General features: G+C 45.2%; 1 protein-coding gene across 4 annotated transcripts in view; it reads left to right on the top strand.

The window, feature by feature from the left end:
• The window catches only part of RUSC2 (RUN and SH3 domain containing 2), a 132,700-nt gene that overhangs the window by 23,108 nt on the left and 87,974 nt on the right, over positions 1 to 21,618 (top strand). For 3 of the 4 annotated variants that reach the window (XM_082257558.1, XM_082257555.1, XM_082257556.1), the window contains exon 2: positions 10,555 to 12,549. In XM_082257558.1, coding sequence (XP_082113684.1) covers positions 10,644 to 12,549 — 1,906 coding nt within the window. In that variant the 5' untranslated portion in view covers positions 10,555 to 10,643. Of the gene's footprint in view, positions 1 to 5,041; positions 5,138 to 10,554; positions 12,550 to 21,618 lie in introns of those variants that run through there. The other variant, XM_082257557.1, reaches the window with a different exon arrangement.

Genomic DNA, 21,618 nt, shown 5'->3' with positions numbered 1-21,618 from the left:
TTAAAGGGCATTAAATACAAGGAGTGCAGAGTTCGGGATATGGGGGGGGGGGGGGGGCTTACACACAGAACGCAGAGTTCATAGTGCAGAGTTCAGCAGTGCGCTGCATACAGAGTGCAGAGTTCAGCAGTGCATTGCATACAGAGTGCAGCAGTGCGCTGCATACAGAGTGCAGAGTTCAGAAGTGCATTGCATACAGAGTGCAGAGTTCAGCAGTGCATTGCATACAGAGTGCAGAGTTCAGCAGTGCATTGCATACAGAGTGCAGAGTTCAGCAGTGCATTGCATACAGAGTGCAGAGTTCAGCAGTGCGCTGCATACAGAGTGCGGAGTTCAGCAGTGCGCTACACACAAAGTGCAGAGTTCAGCCTTTTTCCACAGCTGCTTACCTCTGCATCCCCCATCCACATCTCACTTTCAAACCTCTTCAGCTCTGACCTCTGTATGCAACCCCTCATCTTCACCCCAACTCCTTAAAAGCTCCACCATCTTCCACATGTCTTACTTTTGCTGCTGTATTAAGCTGAAGCACCCAGTCGGCGCAAGTACCTCTACACTGTAGCCCGCGCAGCCTCTCTCACTTGTGGGGAAATCATCCAGTGGGGATGTTGGCATCTGCACTGCACCCCGGGAAGCTGCATCTCCATTGTCCCCATCATGCACTCAGTGGGTGCCACTCAGGAGATCAGATCTGTGGGAGCCAAACTGTCACTTATAAACACAGAAGCCGGACTTCCGTGTTTACAAGTAAATAGTGGTGAGTAGAAAGCAGAGGGCCTGAGCCAGAGTTGGTGGAACTGAGTTCCACCAAGTTCCAGCTGAAAAAAAACCCTGTCTGTCTGAGTCCCCTCATTTCTGGTCACGTGTCTGAGTCCCCTAGTTTCTGGTCACTTTTCTGAGTCAGATTCGGTCTCTTGCACTCGAGGGCTGTGTTAAAGGGACAGCTGTTTTGTTGGCTTCTAGGATCTTGCTGCCCTCTCAGGATGATGGGTATCAATATAGACTGAAAACACAGAAAACAAGAGAAGGGAGTACCAACCTAGTGCAATATCACAAGACATTTATTGAGAGATTAAAAGACATGCCATACATTATACTCACAAACGTATGCTATCTCTGATGAAGAGGGTTCTCCCTTGAAACGCGTCAGCCCATTCACCACGGACGCCTTCCAGTCCTCCTGCTTTACCGAAAAGTACCCTTTTTCTGGAGGTCTCTGGATTGCAAAAAGAAACCTTTCTTATAGCTTTTATAACTTTTAGCATACGTTTTTGAATATAATGTATGGCATGTCTTTTAACCGGTTGCCGACCGCCGCACGACTATATACTGCGGCGGTCAGCCCCGGCCAGGCAGAGTGACGTATCGGTACGTCACTCGCCTGTCACTGACTTGCGAGCCTATCGCGGGCGGGCGCGCGCCCGCCGAGGCACGCGCCCGCCGCGGCTCGTTCACAGGCAAGTCAGTGCGTGTGACCGGCGGACTCGATATCCGCCAGTCACACTGCGATCGCTCCTGTGAAGGGAGAAAGACAGAGCGGCTTGTGTAAACAAGCTGCCTGTCAGTTCTCCCTGTGTAAAAGTGAAGATCTGTCCGTTCTACTATGTAGAACGGTTGATCTTTGCTTTTACACCAATAGGAATGTCCCTACACAGTTAGAAGCACGCCCCTAGGACACACTTAACCCCTCCCTGTCCAATAAAGTTAACCCCTTCCCTGCCAGTGTCATTTTTGCAGTAACAGTGCATATGTATAGCACTGATTACTGCAGTAATGTCACTGGTAACCCCAAAAGTGTCAAAAATGTCAGTCAAGGGTCCGATCTGTCCGCCGCAATGTCGCAGTACCGAAAAAAAATCGCAGATCGCCGCCATTACGCGTTAAAAAAAAAAACACCAAAAATGACAAAAATCTTTCCCTTTGTTAGTAAACGCGATAACTTTTGCGCAAACCAATCAAAATACGCTTTTTGCGATTTTTTTTACCAAACATAGGTAGCATAAAACAAATTGGCCGAAAAATGTTAAAAAATTTTGATTTTTACTTTTTTTTTTGGGGAATTTCATATAAAAAAATGTGAAAAATATTGTTATTTTTGAAAAATTTACGCTCTTTTTTTGTTTATAGCGCGTGATCAAAAAATCGCACAGGTGATCAAATACCACCAAAAGAAAGCTCTGTTTGTGGGAAAAAAAGGACGTCAAATTCGTTTAGGTACAGCGTCGCAGGACCGCGCAATTGTCCGTTAAAGTCACGCAGTAAAAAATCGCAAAAAAAACCCTGGTCCTTTAGCAGCCAAATCCTCCGGGGCTTAAGTGGTTAATCTCTCAATAAATGTCTTGTGATATTGCACTAGGTCGGTGCGCCCTATTCTTGTTTTCTAACATTTCTGAGTCCCCTTGGTCCTAGTCAACTGTTCATCCCTTTTAGATTTCCCACTGTCCATTGCAGGGGCAGACTGGCAACTTTCAGCCCAGGGGGCAAGTACAAACTAGAGGCCCATGGTGCAGCTACTCGGCCCTCCTCCCACTCTCCCTCTTCCCGTCCTCCTCCTGACCCCCATTCCAGGTTGAAGCCCCGCTCCAGGTACTCTCTACTCACTGGCTGAATATGGGTTCCCAACATGGCCAGCAGGGGGCGGTTGGGGGGAGCTGGGACAGCTTGGTTGGGGCTGACCAGGGGAGGAGAGTTTCCAGTGGGGCATGGAACCGGCCTCTGCTCAGACACAGTTTACACCATCCATGCTGGGGGTGGGGGGGGGGGGCTGGCCTGCACTCTGTCCTTTTCTTCACCCCACACTCAGTAGGTCAGTGGTGGGGACTTCTCTTCACCAGGAGCCCTTTAGGCATGTCTGTGGCAGAAGCGGTGCAGCCTTTTTACAGGACATCGGAGGGGCCTAGGGGGCAATTGCCCCCCTGCCCCCTGGCCCAGTCCTCCCCTGGTCCATTGGCACCCTGCCTTGGTATAGCCTTTGGTCCCCTCAGTTCTGGTCACTTGTCTGAGTGTCCTGGACAACTGTTCTCCCTCTTTCAGTATTGCCACTGCCCTAGGTGTTCCCTCTCTATATCGTCTCAGTTTAAAGCCTAGTACACACTATGAGAAAAATGAATGATCATCCGATTTTCCACTAAGTGCATATCCTTATGTAATGTTATTAAAAATTAAAAAATTCTCAAATGACAGAGGCGTATGTAGGCAAACGTAGCTACGTACTAGCATATGATTGATCTTTGCTTCCGATCATTTGCTTTATTTTTTATTCGATTATTTCTGTACGATTACTGTACATATTAAACGAAAATCGTAGGTTGTCTTCACTTACGATAAAACAATTTTCTAGCTAGTGTCTTCCTTTTTTTCCATTGGAATCGGCTGTTGAAAGCACTTTACGAACAGATAATCGACCGATCGTTTCTCTTACGGACATTTTTATCCGATTTTCTTATCGTGTTTACTGGCCATTAGTCACCTGTCTCTCTGGGTCCCCTTTGCTATTGTGTTGTATTTCTAAGTTCTCTCTCTTGAGTCCCCCCAAGTTGGAGGTCCCTTCTTTTCTGGTCTTCTTTCAGCTAGTCTTTGGTAATCTTCTTTTTTTATGATTTTCTGTCTCTCTTTTTCTCATGGTCGGTCAGTTATAGAGCCCTGTTCTGAAATACTATTCATTTTTTTTATGTAGCAGGTTTTCCAGGTCTATGGCCTGATGTGGGTCTGCCATTGTTACCGGTTACCCCTCCAGCCCATGTGAGCTGCGACCCTGGGTGTGAGACATGGACGACTCTGGCATCCTGGTTTTGTGGTTTTTATTGTAGAAAAAGGGGATGGGAGAAGGGAATGAGTGGGATACTCCTTTAGCTTAACTAAATACACTTGGGACCTAATCCAGGAAAAATGCCTGTTGGGGCTTCCTTGGCACCAGCCGACGCCAGCCAACGCTCACTGACAGTTTGATAGAAGTGCTGAATCCTCGACTATAAGTCCAGAAGACCCAGGACTGTAAATTGTGGAACTGAGTACTCCCCTCCGGCCTTGCACTGGCTTGAGGTAGTACGTTGTAAATCTCTGTAAAGCGGCAACTCTAACTGGCACACTCTGTACAATTCAGGGCCCAACTGCAGGTGCCCCCTTTAACCTTGAACTCTTCGGGGGTTCACTGACTATGTACCCCCCTCTGTAACTTCAGGGTCCTCAACCTAGGTACCCCCTCTTTCAGCTAGCTGGCACTGGATCCCAGAACCTCTTCCGGAGTGGTCCTCTCTGACTCTGGCAGACCCCCGGGGCAATCCTCAGTACTCACGACCTGTGTAGGCTTTCCTGGGACTGAACCCCTCTCACACTCCGCAGGTTCTCGGCACACCGGATCCCCTCAGCTCAACTCAGTACTCTCTGGATTCTCAGGCGACACCCCGAGACATCCGCCTTCCTCAGACAGGAGGAGAGACAGTCGTACTCTCCCTCCTGGGACTCTGCACCCGCCAAAAACACCGTGCCACGCACTTCCCCCAAACTTATACCCACTCCCAGAATCCTTTGCAGCATAATCTGCCTTCTGGGGTAATTACAAGCTTGGATGTGTCCCCTGATTGGGCTTCCTCCGCTGCCCTATGAGAAGCCTCTCACAGGAGCCAGTAGGGAGACTTCTCCCCCTCAGCAGGCACATCTGGAAGCCCTGACACCCTAACTAAATAAATCACAGCCCTGCTGTTAGGCAGACAAGGCCCACTATACATTTACCTAGCACCTACCTGTAGGGTGCTACATATACAAACCCCCCTTTTCTGTGAATCCCTCTCTCTCCTATTTCCTTGGCCAGAGAACCTCCTAGATCAGGGGTCTTCAAACTATGGCCCTCCAGTTGTTCAGGAACTACAATTCCCATCATACCTAGTCATGTATGAGTTTTACAATGCCTCATGGGATGTGTAGTTCCACAACAGCTGGAGGGCCGTAGTTTGAGGATCCCAGTCCTAGATCATTGATGTGAGGCTCTGACTCCATCCTGCTGAGCGGCAGAGTTGGGTTGGGCTTGGCCTGGAATTCCTGGCAGCTGCTGTCATCGTCTATTCCCATCAAAATGTTTCAGTCTCTTTCCACTTGTCACCAGGGTCACACACACCCGGCTCGGCTCTCTACAATATGGGTGAGTTACCGAGGAAGGCAATTATAACTAGTAGAGGAATCTGCAGATTATCTGATTGTGATGGTAGAGAGCAGCTGAGTAGATAACTGCAAGGGATGGGAATTAATGGAACTATTGCCTAATGTATCTGACATTATCATATCGCATTTTCATAGCAGTTATAGGTCACAATCCATTGAGTAACCCTCGTAGTATAATAAGGTTCTCATTATATTTCATAAATGGTTATTCGTCGATGGAGCAAGCATTCAGACAAGCGACGGGGCCAATAATAAACTCAACAACACCTGCTGTTAAAATTGTCCGGCGGTACTGTGCACAGTAAATATTAATAGGTTTATTTATTTATTTATTTTTTTGGAATACAATAAAACGATGAATGTGATACCAAAAATGTATCTAATAGGTAAAATGTTGCAAAACATGACTGTAAGATGAACGTCGGTTAGCAATTTTACATATTTCTGATGAATACCTGCAACTTTGTTGTAGTGTTAGCACCTCTGCTATTTGGTTGATCATTTCAATCACCGATTTTAGCTTTATTTATTTATTTATTTTAGCCCTGCTTTTAATTTGAGCAGCCATTCTCAACCAGGGTACCTCCAGAGTTTTCTAGGGGTTCCTTGAGATGTGTCTGAATGACCTTCCATGTGTTGGTATCTGTATAGTTTGGGGGAGGGGGGGGGTCGATATCACTTAGCAGAGCCAGTGGCATTCCATCAATAATCTTTTAAAGTGTCTATAAGGGGGGCGCTCTGACCACCACGGTAAGGGGGCAATTCTTCCAAATGTCCTCCAATGTAAAATGAAATTTTTCTCACTGACCACCAATATAAGGGACATTATTCTCTCCGATCAACAATGTAAAAAACATTCTTCTCACTGACCACCAATGTAAGGGGACATTATTCACACTGATCACCAATGTAAAGGGACATTATTCACACTGATCACCAATGTAAAGGGACATTGTTCACACTGATCACCAATGTAAAGGGACATTGTTCACACTGATCACCAATGTAAGGGACATTATTCACACTGATCTCCAATGTAAGGGACATTCAGTTCACTAACCACCAATGAAATGGGCATTCTTCCCACTGACCACCAATGTAAGGGGACATTATTCACACTGATCACCAATGTAAGGGGACATTATTCACACTGATCACCAATGTAAGGGGACATTATTCACACTGATCACCAATGTAAGGGGACATTATTCCCACTGACCACCAATGTAAGGGGACATTATTCACACTGATCACCAATGTAAGGGACATTCAGTTCACTAACCACCATTGTAAGGGGCATTCTTTTCACTAAATACAAATGTAAGCGACATTCTTTCCACTGATCACCAATGTAAAGGGACATTATATTCACTGACCACCAATGAAAGGGCCATTCTTCTCACTGACCACCAATGTAAGGAGGCAATTCTTCCCACTGACCACCAATGTAAAAGGACATTTTTCTCACTTACCACCAATGTAAAGGGACATTCTTCCCTCCGATCAACAATGTAAAGGGCCATTCTTCTCAATGACCACCATTGCAAGGAGCATTCTTCCCACTGATCACCAATATAAAGGGCATTCTTCCCACTGATCAACAATGCAAGGAACATTCTTCTCACTGACCACCAATGAAATGGGCATTCTTCCCACTGCCCACCAATGTAAGTGGACATTATTCACACTGATCACCAATGTAAGGGACATTCAGTTCACTAACCACCAGTGTAAGGGGCATTCTTTCCACTAAACAACAATGTAAGGGGACATTCTTCCCACTGACCACCAATATAAGGAGCATTCTTCCCACTGACCACCAATGTAAAGGGACATTATTCACACTGTTCACCAATGTAAGGGGCATTCTTTTTTTACTAAATACAAATGTACGGGACATTCTTCCCACTGATCACCAATGTAAGGGGCATTCTTTCCACTGATCCCCGATGTAAGGAACATTCTTCCCACTGACCGGCAATATGAGGGGCATTCTTCCCACTGATCACCAATGTAAGGGGCATTCATCCTACTGATCTCTGATAAATTCATTTTAGCAGGGGTTCCCTGAAATCTGAAAATTATATCAAGTGTGACTTGATAATCTCATTGTGTGTACAAGGCTTTAAGCTAATTACACATTATACAATCTCCTTGTACAATGTTCCTTTAGATTTACCAAAACCATATAATATAAGGTCAAACCTAAAAACGTTAAATTTGTATGCAATCAGGAAGGCCCTTGTGCAAATCTATAGAAAATTGAACAAAAAGAATTGTATAATGTGTAGCCAGCTTCACAACATTTGTCTATACAATTTTTATCTAATGCTTTTATACTTGTTGAGAGCTGGCCTACCTGGATGGAATAGAGTTTGCTCTCTCGGCTTATTTGCAGTTTTGAAGGCTCAGTAGTCCTATGTGCTTAGGAAAATGTGAATTTCCCTTTGCCCCAGTAGGGCATCAAGACTAATGCTCAGTCCACACTTATGCAGTTTGCTTTTGATCTGTTTCTGCAGTACTTTTTGTTGTACGTTTTTGCACACGCGATTTTGCTGGGATTTGAATTTTGTATTTTTTATGCTTTTTTTGGGGGGTAATTTGTTGTTAGGCAGATTAAAAAACACAGCGCACAACAAAATCACGCTAAAATCGCAGCAAAAAGCACTACACGCTTTTCTGCAATTTCTCTATTGAAGTCTATTGACCCAAAAAGGTAAAAAAAAAAAGCACCGTTTTGCATTTAAAAAAGTCCCTGATCCTTTCCAAAAATGCAGGGGGTGAAAAAAAGGAGAGATATGAACCTGTCCCAAAGGAAACCATGTTAAATGGGCTGTAGTGCGATTCTGCAAAAAGCACCAAAAAATGCATGGGTGTGAATCGAGCCTAAAGTGGCCTGCAGCTAATAGGTTGCATCTAATGTTACAGCAGGCCAATTGACTAGCATTACTACACCCAAGGAGTAAGGCAGAAGGGAATCAAGGAGACCATAGCTAGGCCAGATAGAAGGCTTCCTGTAATAAAGACCAATCACTGCTGCTCTCAATGTTATAAGGAGTTATATGTACCTTGGCTTTACCTGCTGTGAGCAAGGTGCAGCATGGTGTGGCGGGCAGTAAACACACAAAGTCTAAGTTAGGCAATAACAAAATAATGAAGGAAAGTCTAATACAACACAACTAGGCCTGGTGGGTAGGTATGACCATCCAGAGCCACTTACGAACTATAACAGCAGTATGTTGACATGGAAGGTGCCGACAGCATCTGCAACGAAGAGCGGAATGCGACCTGGCTGGTCCACACTCAAAAGGGAAGGCTTCCTGATTGAGGTAGACATATTCCCTGCACTGTCCCTACTCTTTTGGAACCTCTCCCTATGTCTAAGCACTGACCCTGCCTGATGGGGAACCTGTCCCTACACTAGCCACTCGCAAAAAACGCACCAAACCTGGGAGCCGGAGTCCGAAATAGGCTCTGCCTAACCAAAGATGGCCACTGGGGTCACACTGGGGTGCCAGCATTTAATAGGACTGCAGGAGGTCATAGATGAACCAAGTTCCTCACAACCTCTTTCCCCTTGTGCATAGCCCCTTTGGTTGAGCACCACTTGGGGAGTGGGGAGTATAGACTTCACCTGCCTACACTGCTAAGTATGGATGAACTTTGGTTCAACTGAGTTCAGCTCAAACCTGCAGACCACTGTCACTTCATAGAAGGCCACTGGCCTAATCAGCTACGGCCATGGAATTCCCCACTCCAATTCCGTAACAAAGAGGTGGGAATGCGGGTGACTTCATTGAGCAAATATGGCCACATGGTCATCATAATAATGTCTTTAGCCAAATATGATAGGTCAATGATGTCACCAGCATCCCCAACCCTTTGTTAGGTGCGGCTTCGGGATGGGGAATTCCATGGCCGCAGCTGATTGGGCATGCAGCCTTTCTCATGTGACAGTTTATCTGTGGGTCAGGACTGAAACCAGAACCTTAGCTCATCCATACCGCTAAGTGGAGAAGGTGGGAAGCCAGTGACGGGTTTTAGTTTTGTTGATATATTCAGGATGCCCAGATCCTATAGAATTGATCATATTTATTATTTTGGAAGAAACACATTCATTCAGCCTACATTATAATATTATCCCACCACGCCCCGGACGACGTCACGTATGACGAAACCGGTCGGGCAGTACTGGACGGACGACTGTCACGCCCCCTAGACACCGGCTCTTCCACAAACGCGGGACGCCGCGGCTTTGCCTTCTGTTTTTGATGTGCCTTCATGCAAAACATCCATTGTAAGTGCAATTTCGAATAAATCTTTGTGTGTAACATAAAACGGGATTACACTATGTGTACCTTATTTCCCCCTATATATTCATGATACTACGTCTGGAGTTCATACATCCTATATGGGATAGTCGAATACATCTGGTCTCCCTGGTTCATGAAGGATACGATTCACTCGGATTGATATCTAAGCGTGTATGGCCATTCCATTAAGTTGGAGGCCTTAGCTTCTGGTAAGCTGCCACTTTGATACACACATCACGGGTGCATTCCTGTCTCTTCCTTGGGATTCAGCCTTCTGCTTTGACATCACCTTTCTGGGACTTTTTTGGATTCACAATTATCACTTGATGGACTTTATGTTCACCTTATTAATTAGTGTCATTCATTTAACACTATTGATATTTATTGATTTATTGATTTATTTATTGATATTTATTGATATTTACTTTTGTATGGGTTGCCCCATAGTTTGATAGCGCTGCACTATTTTTTTGCTTTACATTATAGTATTGACTTTTTTAGTCCAGTCATCAATGGTTGTGGCTGGGGTTTCTTCCAAAAGCACGGGATTATACTTTTGGCTGCATTATAAAAATGTGATATAACACTCTTCTGATAGGATTTTATGGATTGAGGTTTACGATGGAGTACACCTTCTTCTATTAAAAAAATGCTGATCACCTTGAACAGACAGCACAAAAATAAACAAACTGACAGAGGTTTAAGTGCCGGTTCACACTAACGCGGCACGACTTCGGGGGCGACCGGGGGCACCGCGACCTTGGCGCGACTTGCACGGACTTCATATTATGAATGTCTATGCAAGTCGCTCCGAGGTCGCCCCGAAGTAGTACAGGACCCTTTTTCTAAGTCGGAGCGACTTGTGTCGCTCCTATTAGAACGGGTCCTGTAGCAGTCAATGGGCCGCGAGGGACCGCAACTTGTCAGGCTGACCAGTCGCCTGACAAGTCGCAGTAGTGTGAATGGAGCCTAAACCATTTGCTATTCAAAGCTAAAAAAGTTTTGACTATACACTGTAAATGTATGTAGCTGATGTCAAGTTTTTCAGATGAAAATTTTGATTCTATGTTTTTTTAACCTGCAGGTGTCCTTACATGTGACATGAACAACTTCTTCTTAAAACATTTGCTTAGTGACTACTTCCAATGTCCTGAGTAGTGACTACTGTCGAAAATGGATAGCTCACCCAAACTAGCTGGAGAAACACTGATTGTCCACCACATCCCACTAGTGCACTGCCAAGTGCCTGATCGCCAGTGCTGTCCGACTTCCAAAAGATCCCATTCCTACAGCAAGAATGACCTGGGAATTACCCGAACCACCTCCCTTCCAGAAAGGGACCTTTCTCAGGCTGACTCTCTGGTGTACAGCAGTTTAATCCATGTTCCTGATTCAACAGTGAAAGAAAAGGGAAGCAAGAAGGACGAGGAATGGCAGGGGACCATAACTCGTAAGCGCCACAACCCATTCCTCTTGAACGATGAGGATGAACATAGCACATCAAGCAGCAGTGACGTGGAAAAGTCATTCCATCTCCACAACTTAAGTGGGCTGAAATCAGGATTTCAGTTCCAAGATTTGTCTTTGCCACCTTTCCACCTTCATGATAACCCACCTGTGGTGAAGCCTTGGATATTGTCAGGAAGGTCAGGACTTGTCGATGGACAAGAAGAGAAGACATCACCTGATTACTTACAAAAAGGCAGTAATGCCAACCAAGGTCTATCAGGGATAATCATGGAAGACCAGGCTTGGCCTAGTAATGGTGAGCCTTCCTTTACTCTAGATTGGAATCAGAGCTCTGATTTGGGGAGCCAAGATTTTCAAAGAGAGTGCACGTGTACTGGTTCAGAGCCTCTTAGACATTGCCGTTGCTACAGCGCCTCAAGCCAGTCTGAAATGGACCAGCAGGTGAGCTATGTCAGCGACTCCTCCTGCAACAGTTCAGATGGTATCCTGGTTAACTTCAGCACTTTATATAACAAGATGAATGGGCACCCTAGGTCCAACATGAATTCTGGTAGTCTCTCTTGTGACTCCTCATTTTGTAGCCATCCGGACACAGGTGCTTTTTATCTTGACCTGCAGAGCTCACCTACGGAGTCCAAAATGTCCTGTGAATCACATGTTCAAGAAGCTTCTGGAAAGCCATGCAGGTGTACCAACCATTCGTCTTCACCCGTTTTAGATGCCAACTGTAACTCTTACCATCTCAATTGCGATTCAGCTCAGTGTAATGGAGAAAGCTCAGATCTAACCTCCTGTTTTCAAAGCCAGGCCAGACTTGTGGTGGCCACTCAAAATTATTATAAATTAGTCACTTGTGACCTGTCATCTCAGTCTTCTCCTAGCCCTCCTGGTTCTTCTATTACCAGTTGTTCAGATGATCACACCAAAGGGAGCCCAGTTCAGCCAACTGAATACTTTCTCTTTCAACAGCCAGATAGTAGTAGTTCAGACTCAAATGGCTCTAAACCTGGTATAGAAAGATCAAAGTCCGACATCATTGAAGGCCAAGTTTATGTTAATGTCTCACCACCAAACTTTAATACGGGCAGGCAAAGATCCAGAAGTTATGATCGCAGCTTGGACAAGAGCCCTTCAAACCAACTGGGATCACTGGAGCGTATGATGAGTTGTCCTGTAAAGCTAAGTGAGGGTCAAGCTCTGCTTGCCCAAGGGTCATCTCCGAAGAGAGTGACATCCTTTTTGGAATTAGCAAAAAGCAGGAAGAAAAATGGCACCAGTCCTCCTTTAAAGTCTAGTGGGGACTCTTCCCTGGAGTTCTCACCAATCCCAGAATACCATCGAGATGGTACTAGAGGTTCAGAACGTGGAGAATTTCGTAGCCACAGCCTTCCACCTATGTCCTTTTTGCATTGTATGAGTCGCACTTGTGAGGGCTGTACCAGTGATAGTGTGGAGGCTAAACCCACAAGTTCTAATCCAACAGCTAACACTAATCAAGTCAGTGCCAACTTTGATGGAGGTAGTGATCACATCTTGACATACAGTGGTCTGGATTCCGGAGGGGCTGGAATCAACTTTCTTCAAAGAGATATAAGAGCAAAAGGAGATGGTGAGTAGTCCAATGGGCATGATTTATTTTTAGCTCTTTTGTTATGTTAATGCAACTTTGGTTTTGCAATAGAAACATACCTATCTACTACTTAGAACTGCTGCATCTAATATAACTAAACTCTTCATTTAGTAACGTTAACATATTTTTCAAATAGAAACCAAAAACACAATAAAGAGGACCTGAATTGTGGAAACCGTGCCCAAAAAAAGCCAAGAAAAAGGGCAAAGGACTGGTCAACACTATTGCCCGTAGACTTTCTGCAGCTGATATTTTTCCCATTATTGGCTTACTATGCCTTGTCCCACACTGTTTCTCTGTGTGGAGGTGATCATCTTTATAGAGACAAGGCTATGCTTCCTCACGTTAGAGCTGACCACTGATGGCTAAAAATTTGATAATATTCAAGAAGCAGCAGGAGAGGTGTAGGAAGCACAGACCCACAGAATTAATAAAACAGAAGCATGGGCAGGGCCGGTGCTTCCACTAGGCAAACTAGGCAGCCGCTTAGGGCACATTGCCACCTAGGGGCGCAGCCAGGAGTCGGCACTCTCTCTCCATCATGAATTCTCCATCATGAATGTTTATTGTGAGCTGAGGCGAGGGGCGGAGGTGGGGGGGGGTTAGGGGTTTGAAGAAGGGACAGAGGAAGATGCCAAGTGTCTTGGGCAGTGGCGGAACTACCAGGCCCTGGCTCTCCACCACTGTTGGAGCGGCCCCAAAAGGCAAGAAGGGAGCCCCCCAGAGTGCTGCCTGCATGATGATCTTCTTCAGGTGGAGCTGAGTGGCCTTAACCCCGGGCAGGAAGTGACTCTCTGCACTGAGCTGGTGGGCAGCCATTTATTTCCCTGGGTCGGTATTAAGCAGGGAGCGGAGGAGAGCTGAACCTGAGCTGGAGCTCGGCACTGGAGGGCGGAACCTTTACTGGGGCAGAAACGTCGAGGCACCAGAATGGTCTGAGGATGTTGGTGATGAAGAACGTGCAGAGCTCTCGGACTGCTGCTTTTCCCTCCACCAGAAGCCACCGTGTTTAACAGGGGTTTGGGGTCACCAGGTGTGCCATGAGGAATTGGGGTCCCTTGGTGTGCCATGGGGGATTGGGGTCCCCAGGTGTGACACGGAGGAACATCAGGGTCCCCAGGTGTGACACGGAGGAACATCAGGGTCCCCAGGTGTGACACGCAGGAACATCAGGGTCCCCAAATGTGACATGGAAAAACATCAGGATCTGACATAGAGGTACATCGGGGTCAGTGGGTATGACAGCATGACATGAAGTAATATTGGGGTCCCAGGGTGTGACATGGAAAAATATCAAAGTCCCAGGGTGTGACATGGAAAAATATCAAAGTCCCTGGGTTTGACATGGAGGGACATTAGGGTCCCCGGGTGTGAAATGGAGGAATATGGGTGTCACTGGGTATGACAGCATAACATGGGGGAACCATCAGATCAGGGTCACATAGAGGAGTTTTTAACCCCTTCCCTTTTTTGGGGGGGGGGGCGCAAGTAGCTGGTCTTGCCTAGGGCATAAAATAGTCTAGCATCGGCCCTGAGCATGGGGATCTTGCACTACTGGTCCTCAGGTACAGCTTCCTCTCCAGCAAAGAGAACAGCACCTATTCTAGTAAAAATAGCACTCAGAGGAAGCAGTGCCTTTCACATTGTAGGTATAAAGATAAGAGGCTTCAGAATAGGAATGCCCAGGCATAAGAGGAGTTCAAGAGAACGTGGCGTGAAGTTGTGAATCTCTGCACTTGTGGATTGGATAAAGTGATCAAAAATATATAATCTCAATCTTTCACATATATGTGTTCTGTGTATCGGTTGCTGCAGCCCCTGCTGTGCCCCCACGATGATAGTGATAATAAAGTGTGATGTGGGGTTGCGCAGCCTCACAATAATAAAATATAATAAAAACAGTTAAATATGACTATACTTAGATAAAGCAATAACAGTAGTGTAAAATCATTCCATTAATTCCATATATCACAATTCAATGAATAGTGCAAAAAATAATATATTGAGTGAGTTCATGAAAGTACAGTAAGCTGAACCAAATCCAGTCTTCAAATGTGACAAATGCCAACCGCCTTCTTCTATTGGAGAAGCATTCACATGTATTCTTACAGAATTTAACAGTGCGCTTCCACCTCTGTGCAACCACTCCGTGCTCACAGAACTCCCACCTCATTAAGAAATAATGCAAGCCTTTTGGTAATAGGATAAATGAGTTTCCAATGTACTCCAGTGATCTCCACTTTCAGTAGATAGATACCCAGGGTAATATTGTTCTGGTCTCTTTAAGACACATATGGTCCCTTTAAACCTCCTCTGCATCTGCTCAGCAACATGTTAGAATAAAGCGTAACATGCCTCCCATAGTGTAAAACTGTATATGACAACACTTTATTAAATTGGAAAGACTTACATATAAAACAATCAAAAAGCGCATATACTGGTTTGTATACCTAGCAAAGCATGGTGTCTTGCATCACTTCAGATCATGGGGGCCTTACGCATTGCGTCATGTGACATGACGCAATGCGTAGGGCCCCCATAAAAGCTTCCCAGAAGAAGAAGGTGGTTGGCATTTGTCACATTTGAAGACTGGATTTGTTTCAGCTTATTTTTATGAACTCACTTTATATTTGCACTATTCATTGGATATTGTTGATATATGGAATTGATGGAATTATTTTACATTACTGTTATTGCTTTATTTAAGTATAGTCCTATTTAACTGTTTTGATTATATTTTATTATTGTGAGGCTGCGCAACTCCACAATACACTTTATTATCTTTCAGTATATTGCTTAGACACAATTAATATATTTCTATATGCTCCATATCACATAAGAAATCTTCACTTTTTTAGTTCACGTCCATTTTAAATGCTTGATCACATCTGTGTAGATTCCTGTGGTATTTCCCATTACGTTTACGGAAGGAAAAGGAAAAAAATCTATAACTTATATGCAGCTAGCATTACAGTAGTACAGCATGCTGAAGATGCAGTATCTCACAAAAGTGAGTACACCCCTCACATTTTTGTAAATATTTTATTCTATCTTTTCATGTGACAACACGGAAGAAATGACACTTTGCTACAATGTAAAGTAGTGAGTGTACAGCTTGTATAACAGTGTAAATTTGCTGTCCCCTCAAAATAACTCAACACACAGCCATTAATGTCTAAACCGCTGGCAACAAAAGTGAGTACACCCCTAAGAGAAAAAATCCAAATTGGGCCGAAAGTGTCAATATTTTGTGTGACCACCATTATTTTTCAGCACTACCTTAACCCTCTTGGGCATGGAGTTCACCAGAGCTTCACAGGTTGTCACTGGAGTTCTCTTCCACTCCTCCATGAAGACATCACAGAGCTGGTGGATGTTAGAGACCTTGCGCTCCTCCACCTTCCGTTTGAGGATGCCCCACAGATGCTCAATAGGGTTTAGGTCTGGAGACATGCTTGGCCAGTCCATCACCTTTACCCTCAGCTTCTTTAGCAAGGCAGTGGTTATCTTGGAGGTGTGTTTAGGGGTCTTTATCATGTTGGAATACTGCCCTGCGGCCCAGTCTCCGAACGGAGGGGATCATGCTCTGCCTTACTATGTCACAGTACATCTTGGTATTCATGGTTCCCTCAATGAACTGTAGCTCCCCATTGCCGGCAGCCCCAGACCATGACACTCCCACCACCATGCTTGACTGTAGGCAAGACACACTTGTCTTTGTACTCCTCACCTGGTTGCCGCCACACACGTCTGACACCATCTGAACAAAATAAGTTTATCTTGGTCTCATCAGACCACAGGACATGGTTCCAGTAATCCATGTCCTTAGTCTGTTTGTCTTAAGCAAACTGTTTGCGGGCTTTCTTATGCACCATCTTTAGAAGAGGCTTCCTTTTTTAGAAGATGCTTCCTTCTGGGACGACAGTAATGCAGACCAATTTGATGTAGTGTGTCGCATATGTTCTGAGCACTGACAGGCTGACCCCCCACCCCTTCATGGCAGCACTCATACGTCTATTTCCCAAAGACAACCTCTGGATATGACGCTGAGCACGTGCACTCAACTACTTTGATTGACCATGAGGAGTTCTGAGTGGAACCTGTCCTGGCAAACCACTGTATGGTCTTGGCCACCATGCTGCAGCTCAGTTTGAGGGTCTTGGCAATCTTCTTAAAGCCTAGGCCATCTTTATGAAGAGTAACAATTCTCTTTTTCAGATCTTCAGAGAGTTCTTTGCCATGAGGTGCCATGTTGAACTTCCAGTGACCAGTATGAGAGAGTGAGAGCGATAACACCAGATTTAACACACCTGCTCCCCATTCACACCTGAGACCTTGTAACACTAATGAGTCACATGAAAATGGCTAATTGAGCCCAATTTGGACATTTTCACTTAGGGGTGTACTCACTTTTGTTGCCAGCGGTTTAGACATTAATGGCTGTGTGTTGAGTTATTTTTAGGGGACAGCAAATTTACGCTGCTCCATAGGGGTGCATGGAGGATCCGATCAGATTCGTCTGAAAAACTGACAGTCGGAACGGATCGGATCACCCGTGTGAAAGGGGCCTTACACTGTTATACAAGCTGTACACTCACTACTTTACCTTGTAGCAAAGTGTCATTTCTTCAGTGTTGTCACATGAAAAGATATAATAAAATATCTACAAAAATGTGAGGGGTGTACTCACTTTTGTGAGGTTCTGTAAGTCTAGCCAATACTTTTCTTTTGGTTATCATTGACCCCAAAGGAAGTAATGGTCACATGTAAATTTTATGTATTACATGTACTTCTATAGCACTGTCAATTTACGCTGTACTTTACACATTTACACCGATCAGCCATAACATGATGACCACTGAAAGGTAAAGGGCATATCTTGTTACAATGGCATCTGAAAATTGGTGCGATTTAATTGGCAGCAAGTGAACATGTTGTCCATGACGTTGATGTGGGGAAATCAGAAAAAAATGAGTATCGCAGTTTGTTGTGTATGGGGCTGTGAAGCCCATGGTGACCCGTGTCCACAGCCAAAAGCTTCTACAGTGGTCACATGAACATCAGAACTGGACTACGGAGCAATGGAAGACGGTGGCCTGGTCTGATGAATTGCATTTTCTTTTATATCATGTGGATGACCAGGTGCGTATGCGTCACTTACCTGGGGAAGAGATGTCACCAAGATGCGGTATAAGAAGGCAAGTCGGCAAAGGCAGTGTGATGCTTTGGCTATGTTCTGCTGGGAAACCTTGGCTCCTGCCATTCATGTGGATGTTACCGTATTTTCACGACTATAAGGCGCACCGGATTATAAGGCGCAGTATCAGTTAACGGTAAATTTTCAAACTATTTTCATATATAAGGCGCACCGAATTATAAGGCGCACTTTTTTTTTTTTTGGAACGTTGATCCGCGCGAGTTTTACTGGCAGGTGCTCATCGCGAACCCTCAGATGACAGTTCTGGCGGATACTTTATGCCAGGCATCCACTATCCACTGGCACACAGTGGCATAACTGGCCTGGCGTTGCCTCCCGGTCTTCGTGAAGGAGTGCTCCCCTTCCATCATCCAGTTTTCCCACGTGATTCGTAGTTTCGCCTTGAAGGAACGATTGACACTTATGTCCAGTGGTTGCACCCCTTTGGTCAAACCATCCAGTTAACGGTAAATTTTCTAACTATTTTCATATATAAGGCGCACCGGATTATAAGGCGCACTGCCAGTTTTTGACCAAATTTTAGGATTTTCAGTGCGCCTTATAGTCCGAAAAATACGGTACTTGTTGGTGTCCATGCCTTAATGGGTCAGGGCTGTTTTAGCAAAAGGGGGCCATACTCAACATTTACATCAGTCCCTGCCCTCAATGAGCTTACTATCTAAGGGCCCTAACTCATTCATATGTACACATGCTAGGGCCAACTTGCCAACCAGCATGTTTCTGGAGAGTGAGAGGAAACCCACACAGGCACAAGGAGAGCATGAAAAGCTTTGTGCCATGGTTGGGGTTTGAACTGACAACCCTTGTGTTGCTAGGCAGAAGTGCTAGCCACTTAGCCACTGTGCTTCCCCGCAATGTTGCTTATGATGTATGTTATAAATGAATGTGCTTATCAGGAAATTACCTGCTATATGTTGTTCCTTCTGGGTGATTTGTTATCTAAGTTGAGGTGGGGTCTTTAACCACTTGCCGACCAGTCACGTTGACTGTACTGCGGCAAAAGTGGTTCGTTATCGTCTGGCGACGTAGTACTACGTCACCAGACATTCCCCTCTCTCTGCGGCGCGCGCGCGCCGCTGGAGGCTCGCTCCCGCTGTATTCAGTTACAGCGGGAGTCGGGCCAGGGGAGGAGCGGCGGTGATCACCGCCGCTCTTCCCCGATCGTCGGGGATCTTGTGTGGAAATACGCCCGCTTGTGTAAACAAAGCGGGCGGATCTCCTAAGTGACAGGCAGGGTCAGATTGCAGGATTCAGCATAGCTGAACATGCGATCTGTCCCTGTGTCACTCAGTCACCTCCCCCCACACACGTCAGTAAGCACCAGGCATATATTAACCCCTCCCTCTCCAATAACAATTAACTCCTTCCCTGCCAGTGTCATTTTTTTACAGTAACAGTGCATATGTATAGCACTGATTACTGTAGTAATGTCACTGGTACCCCCAAAAGTGTCAAAAATGTCAGTTAAGGGTCCGATCTGTCCGCTGCAATGTCGCAGTCCCACAAAAAAAAAAATCACAGATCGCAGCCATAACTCGTTAAAAAAAAAAATACCAAAAATGACAGAAATCTTTCCCTAAAGCCCCGTACACACGTACCGATCGTCGGCGAACGATCGGCCGTCTTTTGTCCCCGGGCTGTCGGTGTCTGTTGAAAAGTGCAAAGACAGCAAAAGAATTTTGTCCACCGACTACAGCCGGCTGCAGAAGTGATGTCATGTGATGGTTAACTTTCCCTGTGTTTTTTCTTTTCTGAGCATGCCCAGTCTTGCAAATCTGCGGTCTGTCGGCCGAATTCTGTACTGACTGGCAAACAATCGGCCGCTCTGGTGTCGGCATACAAAAATTTTAATGCCTGCACGACAGATTCTTTTCGGCCGAATGTGCGCTGTCGGCTGTCGGAGGCATCATACTAACAAGCCTACAATCGGCAGATCGGTCGTCGGCCGAAGCTTTTCGGCCGACGATCGGTACGTGTGTACGGGCCTTTAGTTAGTAAACGCAATAACCTTTGCGCAAACCAATCAAAATACGCTTATTGCGATTTTTTTTTTACCAAAAATATGTAGCAGAAAACAAATTGGCCAAAAATGTTAAAAATTTTTGATTTTTACATTTTTTTGGGGGGGAATTTCATATAAAAAAATGTGAAAAATATTGTTATTTCTTTTAAAATTGTCGCTCTTTTTTTGTTTATAGCGCAAAAAGTAAAAATCGCACAGGTGATCAAATATCACCAAAAGAAAGCTCTATTTGTGGGGTAAAAAAGGATGAATTTTGTTTGGGTATGGCGTTGCATGACCGCGCAATTGTCTGTTAAAATAACGCAGAGCCGAATCGCAAAATATGGTCTGGTCAGGAATGGGGTAAAACCTTCCGATCATAAAGCGGTTAAAAATACGCTCATTGAGAATTTTTTTGTCAAAGACATGTAGCTAAATACATTTTGGCCTCAATATATGACAAAAATTGAATATATTGGATATTTTTTAACTGTCAAAGTAGAAAAATATTTTTATTTTTTCAAAATTCTTGCATTTTTTTATTAATAGCGCAAAAAATAAAAAGCGCAGAGGTGATCAAATACCGCCAAAAGAAAGCTCTGTTTGTGGGAAAAAAAGGACGTAAATTTTGTTTGGGTACGGCGTTGCATGACCGCGCAATTGTCCGTTAAATTCGCACAGTGCCGAATCGCAAAAAGTGGCCTGGACGTAAGACAGCAACATCCTCCGGTGGTAAAGTGGTTAACTCCTGCTGTTGAGTTCACCCCAGATTCCCACACATGTGCACCAGCATTCCCTTTAGGCTCTCATGTGTCCGGCCCACAGGCAGGAGCACGGCCGAGCATTGGCAATTGTCATCTAATATATGCACATCCAGACATGGTCCAGCTCATTTTTAGGGGAACCTTTCCCCAAGAGTAAAGTAACACGGTCTCTTGAATAAATGCTTCACCAACCTACCTATAAACACCTTAGTCTAGCTTTTTTCTGTCATCAGAGTCAACACTTAACATTTGTGTAAACTCTGGATGGTGTTGGATTGATGCAGGCTTGATGATTTAACCTTCTTCTCAAGTGTCAATGCTTGGTGATTGGCCACTGAGGTCCTGAGAGGGGTTTGCATGCCACCACTGGGTACGAGTGCTGAAAGGGCCAAAAAACCTCACCTGTCCCATTGTATTAGCCCTCATTAACATTGACTGTGGTTTTGAAATTGTGCGACTTCATCTGAAATCGCAGGATTTCAAAGACGCATACCAGCGCGACTTGGAAGACATCTGTGCAGCTTCATGCCCAAGTTTCTATGCAAGTCGCACCTAAAATTGCCATAAGTAGTGCAGGAACTATGCTGAACAAAATATAAAGGCAGGACTTGTTTTTGCCCCCATTTTTCATGAGCTGAACTCAAAGATCTAAGAAAACCGGGATTCATCCATAAAGAGAAAACCTCTCCAAAGTGCCAGACGCCATTGAATGTGAGCATTTGCCAACTCAAGACGGTTACGACAACGAACTGAAGTCAGGTGGAGACCCCGATGAGGACCACAAGCATGCAGATCAGTGCTGTATTTTGGCCTAGGCCAACAAGGCCCAGGCCTAGGGCAGCACTTTGCAGAGGGGCAGCAAAAAAGCTGCCCCCCCCCCTCCACCTGAGACTCTTTTGGCCACTGGTTGCTAGAGCCGCCTCTCCCACTTCTCTCTCTCTCACCCCCCTCCTCTCTCTCTCACTCACTCACCCCCTCTGTCTTTCACCCCTCCTTTCTCTCTCACCTCTCTCTCTCTCACCCCCTCTCTCTTTCACCCCCCTTTCTCAACCCCTCCTCTATCA

Source organism: Pelophylax lessonae, assembly GCF_965119305.1.
Source record: "Pelophylax lessonae genome assembly, chromosome: 1".
NCBI lineage: Eukaryota > Metazoa > Chordata > Amphibia > Anura > Ranidae > Pelophylax > Pelophylax lessonae.
This window is presented reverse-complemented; position numbering and strand designations above follow the sequence as displayed.